The sequence below is a fragment of the Herpailurus yagouaroundi genome, unplaced genomic scaffold, assembly GCF_014898765.1.
Source record: "Herpailurus yagouaroundi ecotype Mexico unplaced genomic scaffold, PumYag 190, whole genome shotgun sequence".
In the NCBI taxonomy this organism is placed as follows: domain Eukaryota; kingdom Metazoa; phylum Chordata; class Mammalia; order Carnivora; family Felidae; genus Herpailurus; species Herpailurus yagouaroundi.
Window position 1 is genome coordinate 7,608,383 of NW_024412421.1, and position 12,030 is coordinate 7,620,412.

At 42.3% G+C, this 12,030-nt stretch overlaps 1 protein-coding gene across 5 annotated transcripts in view; it reads left to right on the top strand.

Moving 5' to 3' along the window:
* Nucleotides 1-12,030, top strand: part of FTO (FTO alpha-ketoglutarate dependent dioxygenase) — a 393,836-nt gene that overhangs the window by 184,275 nt on the left and 197,531 nt on the right. For all 5 annotated transcript variants that reach the window (XR_005797684.1, XM_040498031.1, XM_040498032.1 and 2 more), the window contains exon 7: nt 3,102-3,221. Coding sequence is in view for 4 of the 5 variants with exons in the window: in XM_040498031.1 (XP_040353965.1) it covers nt 3,102-3,221 (120 nt within the window). In the remaining variant the exon portion in view is untranslated. The remainder of the gene's footprint in view (nt 1-3,101; nt 3,222-12,030) is intronic.

The window sequence follows — 12,030 nt, forward strand, 5'->3', positions numbered from 1 at the left end:
TTTATTTATGTAATATTTTTTGAGAGAGAGAGAGAGAGAGTGAGCAGAGTAGAGGCAGAGAGAGAGGGAAAGAGAGAGAATCCCAAGCAGGCCCCACGCTGTCCGCGCAGAGCCCGGCGCAGGGCTCAAACAAACCATGAGATCATGACCTGAGCTCGAATCAAGAGTTGGACACTTAACCAACTGAGCCACCAGGCGCCCCGGTTCCTTATTCTTAATCATGGCACCGTCTGCTTCAACTGATAGCTGGGCATCTAAGGAGGAAGCTGAAGTCTTGATTTATTAAAATGGATGGGGTCCTCCTTTGCATTCTCGTCTCATAGCAGAGTCTCCAGGTATGCCCCTCTCCTTCCTTCTGCGGCTTTAATTTACTGAAATCTAGACCCTAGTGTACCCCAGTAGGTTGAATAAACTAATTACATATGCTGATCTGTTTTATTTTTATTTCTTGGGATACCACGATTGCCAGGGCTTATAAGTTTTGTCTTCATCAATGAAAATAACCAGCCCCCAGATAAGAAAACCTTTTCAAATCTTTGCAGCTTGCCCTGACATAGGGCGTGATGCTTTGCTAATAGGCTGTTCCCATAATGGGAACCAATTTCACACTAAATCTATTAAATAGAACTCTTCTTGTAGTGAGTAATGTGAAACCTGCATCTTCAGAGAAGTTGAACTACCCTGTGTTCGCTCTCCTCTCAAAGCAGTGTGGTTTACTGCTGTTACCAACTGTCTCTAAATACCACAGATAAGTTTCGGCAGCTATTGTCTTAATATTGTCCACATTCCTTTTTTTTTTTTTTTCTGTTTAAACAGCTTTAACTGAAATCAGTTCTACATATCAAACAAACATTTAGTTAATGTAAACTGAAACCCTTTCATATGACTGGGTGTTCTCAGGTTAGTTATTTGAGCCATTTTCACCATTGGTAAATCTTCACAAGTTGCTTTTGTTTGCCTCGCGAAAGTTCAATATGGATAAATACAGAAATTCTTTGTGGTAACAGGTAAAGGTTGTACTAGTTGGACTGTCTAGGGAACACGATTACCGTAGCAAAAGTCAGACGACCCAACATTAACCTCTAAGCTGTGAAAACTCAACATTTCTTTAGAGAGCAGAGGTCAGAAGAGTTGTGGGGATGAATAGAGTTGTACGTTGACAGTAAAATTTGATTAAAAAAAAATTTTGTTAACGTTTATTTATTTTTGAGACAGAGAGAGACAGAGCATGAACGGGGGAGGGGCCGAGAGAGAGGGAGACACAGAATCCGAAACAGGCTCCAGGCTCGGAGCTGTCAGCACAGAGCCCGACGCAGGGCTGGAACTCACAGACCGCGAGATCATGACCTGAACCGAAGTCGGACGCCCAACCGACTGAGCCACCCAGGTGCCCCTGTAAAATTTGATTTTTCAAGGTGAAGATGAGTTTTAGAAGATTTGGAAAGTGGATAAAAAACAATTTCTTACCCTTCCAAAGCTTTACTCAGCCTCTCCTCTGCATACATTGGGGTTATTTCATTTGCAAGGGACAAAAAAAACCTCAACCTGAATTGGCTTAAGTATAAAAGGCTTCTGGGACTCCTGGGTGGCTCAGTTGGTTAGGTATCCGACTTCAGCTTAGGTCACGATCTCGCGGTTTGTGAGTTCGAGCCCTGCGTTGCGCTCTGTGCTGACAGCTGAGAGCCTGGAATCTGCTTCTGATTCTGTGTCTCCCCTTCTCTCTGCCCCTCCCCTGCTTGCTCTCTCTCTCTCTCTCTCTCTCTCTCTCTCTCTCCCTCTCCCTCTCCATCTGTCTCTTTCTCTCTCAAAAATAATAAATAAGCCTTAAAGAAAATGTAAATAGGTTTAAAAAATAAATAAATAAATAAAAGACTTCAGAAATAGCTTGATCAAGAGCCAGGTGGTATCACCAGCACCTGTTTTTTATCTTTTTATCTTGCAGTTGCTTCCTACTGGGTTGTCTCCATTTTTCCCATTTGGTGGTGACATGGATATAGAATGCTTTTCCTGAATCTTCTCATGGGATCTAGACTTAACTGTGATTGAACATACCGCGATTGTCTCCATACCCAGTTCTGTGACTAGAGAAATATGGGGGGGCTGATTGGCTGATACTTGGGCCACACACTGCATCCCTGGTGTTGGGGCTGGAGATCTACCCAGACCACGTGGACTGAGACTGGGGAAGGGGGTCGGTTACCAAGTAAATAGTGAGGTTTTGCTAGAATAGAAGGAGGAATGCTAAGGAGGCAAATAATAAACATATAGGTTCATAGGAAGGAAAAGCAATTGTTAATGCCTTCACTGTTCTTTCTACCTATTGACATGTGCCCTGACTTGAAAAGTAACAATTTGGCTGTAGGTTTAATGGATGCCCCATAATTAACTTTGCATTGTTCAGTTATAAGGGCTAGGACTCTCACCAGCTCCTCCTGGCCCATGGTAAATTCTGTATTTATTTTAAATCTAAGAAATCTTGAAATTGGCTGTCTCTTAGTATATGTCTGTTTTGCTCAAAATATCAGTCTTTAATAAAGATGTTTAATAAAGACATGTTTTGATTCTATCTTCCCTGTCCCACATTGCGCAGGCTGCTGTATACTTCAGGATCTCAGTATTTGTGTTTTGTCTTGCCTTTTTGTAAAATTTATTTATTTATTTATTTATTTATTTATTTATTTATTTAGAGAGGTAGAGGGTGCTAGTGAACCAGGGGCAGAGAGAGATTGAGAGAGAGAGAGAGAGAGAGAGAGAGAGAATCCCACAGGGGCGGGGAGGGGTGGGAGAGAGAGAAATGGGGCTCACCCAGGGCTCGAGCTCACCCCGATGTGGGACCCAAACTCACGAACCATGAGATCATGACCTGAGCTGAAGTCCGACGCTTAACTGACTGAGCCACCCAGGAGCCCCTTACGACCGCTTTTCCCTTGGCTTTGCAGAAATGCTCTGGAGACTCCCCAAGTTCTACTGGAAACCAGTTAGGCTGAGCTTTTCTCACCCTGTGGCAATTAAGTTACTGGAGGAGAATCGGGTGACAGTGTTGTCCTTGATTGCCCCTTATGAAGGCATTGTAACAACTGCCTTCTCTTTATGGCCCACAGGTTGAGTTCGAGTGGCTGAGACAGTTTTGGTTTCAAGGCAACCGATACAGAAAATGCAGTGATTGGTGGTGTCAGCCCATGGCCCAACTGGAGGAACTGTGGAAGAAGATGGAAGGTGTGGTAAGTACCTGAGGTCCGGGGCCACATTTTCTGGGACGCCGGGCTGTGTGACCCCTCTGCTGCCTCATTTGCATAGGCAAATACATAATTCATTATTCCAAATTATTGGGTTAGGTAACTGTTCGCCAGGAACAGCCAGGATTTTGCCAGGACAAGCTCACTTGAGTTCAGTGGGCGTTTTCTTGAGTATTTCCCACATATAAGGCGCCATGCTGGACGCATGGTAGGAAGTGACGAGGAGGGAACCACGATGGAACGGTAAGATCTAAAATGCCTTTGCATTTTTAGATGCACCGGGCACTGTTCTAAGGGCTTTCCCTGTATTAACTTCTAAAGTTCGTACAGCAGCCCTACGAGGTGTAGAAACCCTTATGAGCCTTAATTTATAGATGTGAAAACTGAGACATTGAGAAATTAGGTGCCTCGCCCAAGGTCACAGAGTAAGCAGCAGAGCAAGGTGGAGACCCTGGCAGTCTGGCTCTGTAGCTTAACTGCTGCATTCAGTTTAACAAGGAGAGAGACATGAATATAGCCAGGTGTTACATTAGCTAAAATGAAAGCCTGTGATAGAGATTAAAAAAAAAAAAAAAAAAAAAATCACAGGCCAGAGGAGGGAGTATTAAATTCAGGCCACTGGACCAGGACTGTTGTGAAACAGCAGATGTTGCCTTTGGGGACTTTGGATGGGGAGGCGTAGGGTCAGATAGGGCATTGGGAGAGGAGCATTAGGCTCCAGGAACTGTACAAACGAGACTGGAAATGGGGCAGTCCAGCGCGGCCAGGGCAAGGGATCGGGGGGTGGAGTCAGAAGCATAGCTGGAAGGCAAAATTGAGGCCTCTTGCCAGTTTTGAATTAAGTCTCAATTTAAAGAATAGCAGTAATGGCAGACCCTTATTTGATACTTATTAAGGACCAGGCACTATTCTGAATGTTTTATGTATAACTTATGTAACTTTTACGGCAACCCCATAAAGTAGGTATGATGGTTCTCCATTTCATAAACCAGGAGACTGAGCCACAAAAGGTTTCCATAACTTCCTCAAGATCACACGGCTCATAAGCGGGGGAACGGGGATTTGAACCCAGGAAGGCTGGCTCTAGGGTCACGCCCTTCACTGCCTCGCTGCTCTGCCTCCAGACCGTTGAACTTGAAATGTAGTGGAAAAGTGGTAAAAGCCTGCTGCACCCTGGAGGTGGTGCCCGCACAGACTCAGACTTGTTCTGGAAACAAGGATCCGATCTGCGCAAGTGGGGAGCTGTGGCCAACCTCTGTTATAAAACCGAGGTTTTATAATGAAAATACCAAGTCACCACCCTGGAGGGGTCTTAGTTTGAAAGTCCAGGTCGGAATCTGGACCCTAGCTTTCCAGACATCTCTTCAGATGTTTAAATCATGCCTTTCGATGGATCTGTGCCTGAGGAAGGAATGTTAATAATCCTCCTTTTATTGTACTAAGGGTATCACAAAAATGGATTCCGCCAAAGACCTGAACCTCAGTATAAAACCGAGCATTGTAAAACTGAGTTGGAAGTAATGAAAAGTCCATGCCTAAATCTCCTTAGTTCTATTCCTAAAATTAGCCTGTGTGGAGCATGCTACATTTTTATGGAATGTATATATAAAGGCAACTTCATTTACAGGGCATATTTTTTTTACGATGTTCTTCTCGGCTTGTCCATTTACATATGAGTTGGAAGAACCTCTTTATTTACCAGACTTTGAGTCTAAGACATCAGGTGGACTTTGGGATTGTAACTTGACGACTCCACGTATTAGAATTGGCAAATTAATGAGAAAAGAACTCACTGATTTTGTAAAATAAATAAATACGTCACTAAATAAAAATTTATTTTTGCACCACTTTTGTTCAAGGGTTTTTTGGTTTTTGTTTTTTTTGTCTCTTAAAGAGAAGTCTTCGGTATTGTGAGCTTACGGATCATATTCATTATGAATTCATTTAAAAGATTTAGTTGTCATTTCTTTTTTAATCGGACCACGGCACATCAGTTAGAAGGAATATCTTCTGTTTACTTTATAACTCTTGTGTAAAAAATACCCAGAAGAAGAGCAGTCTTGGGAATTCTCCAGAGCGAGCTTCCTTGCAGTTGGTGTGGCATTACTGAGTGTTCCGAGTGAAATCAATGGTCCCAGTGTCTCTCCTCAGCAAGCCTCAGGGTGATCATTATCAGCAGAGTGGAGGTTTGGGCCAACATAAAAGGGATGATCCTTCTAAATTAAATTTAAGCATGGCTCCAAGCCTCTTTAAATGACTTTTAACAAATTCATAATAATTTATTTTTGCTATTGGAAGAGACAGAAGACCATAGTCATTGGGCAAGCCTATGGTTCTGTGGCTCTGTTAGCTCAGTGCCATCTGGTATTTGTGAACTGGCCCGGCCAGTTCAATTCCTGCTTTGTACCAGCCCACCTCATATGTTTGCACTTGCAAGCAGTAGGGGGCAATGTTGAGCTACCTGTTTGAGGCCTCAAGATGCTGGCCTTTCAGGAAAATGCATACAAATGTACCATTAACTGTCAAGAATTATCCCTGTTGCTTCAAGTTAGCTGTAATCTCCAAGATTCCATAACACAGGAAATCAGTTGTGGGTTAACAAATTCAACAGCAATTTAACATAAAAAGTGCAGTGTTTGGTGCACATTTGGATTCTATAGAATTAGACTAATCTGAACAGCGTTTCTGAATGTACTCCCTTTGCTTCCAGGGAATGTATTACTCAAAATCGTTATCCTTCTCGACAAATGATTCTTCTTTATCTCTGTGCTTTTTTAAAATGGTAAAAGCATGTGTGTGTGTTGTGGAAAGGCTTCTCTAATTAGTGCATTTTGTCTGTTCTGCCCCGTAGCGTGGGTCTCTTTCGGTGAAAACAAAACAAAACAAAACAAAAACCCCAGGCGATCCGCACATTACTTTTCACCTTTTGCTTATGAGTAAAGCAGCCTTGGACGGCCCTCGTACCAGGACTTGTGTTGTGATTTCTCTCTGTCTCTGTGTTGCCTTTTTTCTTTTTTCTCCCCCCACTTTGTGGTTGGGACGTGTAGTCTCAGGTTGGATGCAGAAGAACGGAAAATGCGCTTTGAAATCGCCTTTCTTCCATTAATGGTAATTGCTTCACATGTCATAACCAGTCGCATATTTCAAAAAGTTTAGTCCACTGCCTCTGAAACTCCTCCAGCCTTTGCTTCCCATTCCCTGTCCCAGCAAGCACTGTTTTTATCACACTGTTTATTCTTGCCATTTCTCTCCCCGAGGATAGTTTTACCCTGTGCTTACTCTTGTGATGTAAATGTTAAACCTTATATTTGAATGGCATTCTGATAAAATATCATATTTTCCCTGAGTATTACCTCATGAATTTATGAGCCATTGAGCCCGAAGCAACACAACCCTTTCTTACAACCCAAGAAGTTAGCCTTGCCTTTTCTCTCTTCTTTGCTCCCTCTTCAGGAAGGCACTATGATGCCAGAACACTGTTCAGATGTGTGCGTTTTATTTTATTTTATTTTCTCCGGCCAGCCCACCACCTCACAACCAAGATTAGCGTCTTAGGAGGAGACTCTCCAGGATAAGAGAGAGTTACCATTTGAAAGAAACCGTACAAGCTTTGCTTTCTGGGTAAAGAGAAATATGAAAAGCCGAAGTCTCCCGTGAGGTGAGGAAGTCTTGCTGTAGCCAGAGATCCAACGGATAGGCCATGTGTCTCTCAGGGTCTGGTATCGCGCTTTGCAAAACTGACATTTATTTTACCCATAAAAACGTTTTAACACCATCAAATTCACAATGAGACGGAAAAGAATGCTAGGTGCGATGGCCTCTTAAATTGACGACATTTATTCATTTCCTTTTGACCTTAAAAAACAAAAGGTCAATTTAGTGTAATCCGATGGAAATATTCTAGGATGATTTCCGGAGTCGACATTTTCGGAAGTACTGATGATTGATATACTGGAGAGAAATTTCTTCATGCTTTTCCAGGTCCTGATCATCTTGAATGTTTTGAATTGCATTTCGTGTCTTGACAGTTCTTGCTGGGGACCACAGTGCATTTATATGGCAGTTGGCCTTAATAACCTTTATTGACTTTAGTGGGTAGGAGCCAAGATGGGATCATTTTAATATATCCGTTTTGAAACGGTGTAAAACACAACATGTAATTATGTTAGGTAAGCTATAGGTAACTTAAATTCTACCCATTTGCGTTAAAATTTTGGCACAGGAGAGCAGAGAGATGTGGAAAGTGAGTAGGTGTTTTATTTAATTCTGTTACCAGTTTCTTGTTGTTGAAGTCTTAAGAGAGGAAATGGACTTACGGACGTAAAGGTTGTCCTTTACAAGTCAGTTATAATAGTTTAATTTCAAGATGAGTCACATGTTTTTCCTTGTCATTTTGGCCTGTGTAAACCATCTGGGAGAGTTCATGCCAGGTGGCTGTCCACTGCTGTCTGGTGGAGCCTTTCTTGGTGTAGGTGACACAGTCATAGGCAGTGATTGAGCTGAAGAGCAGTTTTTTTGTTGTTGTTGTTTTTGGAGAGATTAATGACCCTATCATCACAGTGTGTTAGATTAAATTCTTTGTAGCTGAGTAGAGGAACGAGGCTGCTTTCTCACATGCTGAAATTATACTGAGTGTACCGGTATTTGCTATTCTATTACAGTTCCATTAGCTAAGTTCATTTTAAACTATCTTCTAGGATTAAAGATTTTGGGGGGTATGAGGAAGAAAGCGATATAAATGTTAACTTTTTGTCCTTGTTGATAGTGAAGTCACCAACTCCTATTTATATACGTGTGTGTGTGTGTGTGTGTGTGTGTGTGTGTGTGTATCCCTTATGCCGTTGATGTATATACTAAATTACATTTGCAAACATCACCCTGTCTTCCATTTTTCAGCATTAGCATTTCTGATCTAGGAGCAGAGTATATTATAGTAATTTAGGAATTGGTAGGAGACGTCTGGTGGTTTTAAATGAAAATTTAAGTTCCCTTCTCCCCTTTTGGACTGGTACAGTGCTGAGTGGCTCAGAATAAGCACAGATTGGAAGCAGGTAAACAGTCACAAGCACCCAGTAATTCAAATTATGTACACAGCCACTGAGTTTGGGGACCCCTGTGTTTATGTGGCTTTGGAAATTTGGGGAAAAAAGAGAAAGAAAAGGCACTTTTCAGCTACAGGGGCTAAAAGTCCATGGCTCACATTTTTTATTATCTTAAAGGTGCGCATTGAAGATTGGTTCTTTCCACTCTCCTCTCTCCCCACCCACCCACTGCTATTCCCCACAGCTGTATTGTTCTATTAAGAGTGAAATATCTGAGGGGAAATTGTACGTGTAATTCAGCAATGAATTTCTAACAGGTTTTGGTTCCTTCTTTGATTGCCTTCTAAATTTCTCACAGAGTTTTCCAGTTTTTCCCTCAGTTGCTGCAGACTTAGTAATGAATTAAAAAAAAAAAAAAGCATTGTGTCTCCTGTCTTTTTGGGAAAAAAATTTACAATTCCAAGAGAATTCAGGCTTAAGCTTGAGAAACAGAATGTGCATCGAAAGCACAAAGGAGTATGTTTATGATTCTCTTTGAAGTGTTTTTGCAAGTGGATAAGGAAAATTTTAGAAACCGTCTGATAGTGTTCAGGGTAAATACTTAAACCCCTTTAGAGAATTTCACACACAGATACTGTGCAGCAGAAAAAAGGGATACTTATGTTTCTTAAAGCTGCTACAGCCTACAGCTTTGTACTTAAAGACAGAGGTGTTGAATAGAATTCTACTGAGGATACATCCAGTGACAATATCTCCAGGAACATCAGAGCGAACCAGTGGGTAGGACTTTCTGTTTTTAACCCTTACATGAGCTGTGTGAGACTTGAGCTCTATTGGCACCAAGTACTAGGATGTGCCTGTTACATCCCCGGCATGTTAAGAGGATGGCTCAGGTGCCTCTGCTCTGCACACAATAGGAACAAGGCGAAAAGCACCGAACATGGTGAGACACAGTGACGGGAGCCTGGAAATTCCAAGTGAAAGGCTTGCCATTTCTCTTAACTCTTGTTAGCGTGTGCAGAGAAAAACTGGAATAAACAACCAAGGTTGCTGTTTTAGCCTTGATTTGATTCCATAGGCTTTAGCTCCATTTCGCTAGCCTGTGTTAGATCTACACACACACACACAGACACACGTCAGCGCACGCACACATGCACCTTTCACACGTGTTCTATTTTCTTTCCGATAGACAAATGGGGTTGTTTTAAATAATTTTAGCGACACTAGGATTCAGATTGATGTGTGAAGATCCTGCTACTTTACCCTGGGGTGCTATTGTAGCCTTGGCTGCTGGAATTTATTTTGGATTCCTTCGACTAGGAGCCCATCACAGCATTTCAGATGTGAATCGGAACGCCTGGTGTCAGATGGGAGTGTCAGTAATTTCCGTTTTGGTTTGTTTTTTCCTGGAAGAGATATGGCATAAAATAATTGTGTACCTTATTTGCTCTAGTCCTTTTGGCCGGGGGTGAGGTGGGGAGGGGGGCATTACCGTCAGCTCTAGCCTGTCCTTTATCTTATTATAAATACCTTTGAGATATTCCAGAAGAATCTTTGTCTAGAAGGAAGTTATGTTAGAAACAAATCAGCAAACCTACAGTTTTGAAAGAAAGGCAAGATTTCCGAAGGATGTGTGCCAGCTGTTGGGAATATTCTCAAGATTATAGGATCTCTTTTTCCCCCCAGGTTGGTTCGTGAATGGTCCCTAAAACTGTTAACCCTCTGAAGAAAATTATTACGATGACCAAATGAAAAAGTCGGTAACATATAAAATACTGCACACACGCAAGGCATCACCAAAGTAGTGATTTTAGAAGGAAGCGTAGACAGTCCTCAGTTTAGGAGCCCTTACTTAGAGGTCATTTGACTGAGTTCCCCTTAGTGACACACTCTCTTCCTTTTCCTCATTTCCCTTCCTTTACAACCCGGGTCAGTCTTGGAGGTAGAGGAACTCAATGAATTGAAGCTCAGTGCTACTCTGGTAATGTTTCTACCCCACTGTGGGCTAAATACTTTGGGAAGCCGGGCTGGGAATCTTTCCATATTTTGCAAAAATGTCTCTATGGAGAAATGTGCTCCCAGTGCCAAAATCTGACTTACCAGAGAGCTCTGGGAACACATTAAGTCAGCTCTTCCGTGCATTAAGGGTAACATAACCATGATCCTGCTCTCTTTTTGTTGACATCTGCAAAAGAATGACCTTTTTTTTTTTTTAAACCAAGGGAAACTTGATACGTTGCCCTTTCAGTATTCCTGAAAGTATCTCTGTGATCATTTGGAGATGATGTTTTTAACACCATCGTTCCCCTAACACGTAAATTATGATGGACTTTTTTTGTATTTCCTCTACATGATCTCAGCCCATCTGGAACCACCTGTGACAATCTCATTTGTAAATGTTTCCTTGATGTGTATAAAAATCTCAGATAACATCCACCTTGTTTTGGACTGATTGACAAAATTAGCCTTCAAATAAAAATCTGGAGTATTATGGAAATATTCAAAATTAATTTCTACTGTTACAGGCATATCTGCTCTGCTATGAGGACTTGGAACAGGTGGTAGGCTGATATTACACATCCCTTTACTTTAAGTATTATTAATTTAAATGTGCAATTATGAAATACCCAGAATTATGCATCAGATCTCTAACAGATGTTGGGGGATTAAGAGGGCTTGTATTTTATTTAATGTCATCAACTTTTCATGCAGTTAACAGTGAATTTTTTAACGGATGGGGTTGACGGGATGTTCCAATGTCTGCAGTAGGGTCTCCTGTCTTGGAGACCTGAACAGTAGTTGGGCAAGGGGGGCTGTGTTTAGCTGTCTAGTAATAATGTCTCAAATTTAACATACCTCAGGCCAAACTATTGATTCCCATAACCCCCCAGCCTTTCTCCCAGTATCACACAGGGCAGTAATTTGCACTGTCCAGTCGCTCAGCCTATAACCTTGGGGTTCTTTTGGCTTATCTCTTGATTTATCGGCGAATCCTGTTAACTCTGTTTTCTAGATATTCATGATCTGGCCACCTTTCACCATCCCCTGTGCTGCTGCCTTGATGAGAACCACCATCATTTATAGAAATAGTCTCTCTGCTATTACCACCCTATGTCCATCCCTGTCAGAGTGTTCCTTTAAGATACAAAGTCTGGTGTTTCACTCCCCCGGCCCAAACTCACTATCAAGTGCAGATATCCAGCTTCCTTGCATCGGGGCCCAGTGCCCTGCAGGGTCTGTCCACCCCCACCCCGTACATTATTTCCCCTCCGTCCCAGTCCTCCACTTGCCTTCTTACTGTCTTCAGGAACACGCCCAGCCTCCTCCTGCATCATGGTCTTTGCATTCGCCGTTGCCTCTGTCTGGAATATTCTGCCCTCTGTTAATTTGCATGACTCACTTCCTCCCTCCATTCCCGTCTCTCTGCTCATGTCACTCCTTGGAGAGAGCTTCTTACGATAGGGAATGCCTTGCCCGATTCCACCTTGCTTCCCATCGCTTCCTACCATCTGCCAGGATACTTGTTTGTTATCTGCTTCTACCTAATATGGTCCCTGGGAGAGAAGGACTTTGTTTTATCCGCTGTAATGTCTCCAACTCTTACAACAGTGTCTGGTGCAGCGTAGGTCCCCGACACTTACTCGTTGAAGAAATGAATCGATGTTAGGTCCACATGTGAGTCCAGCCATTTCCTCACGCCCACGGGAAGCAGCATAGTCTTTAATCAATCCCTTTTAACTCTGTACATTTCC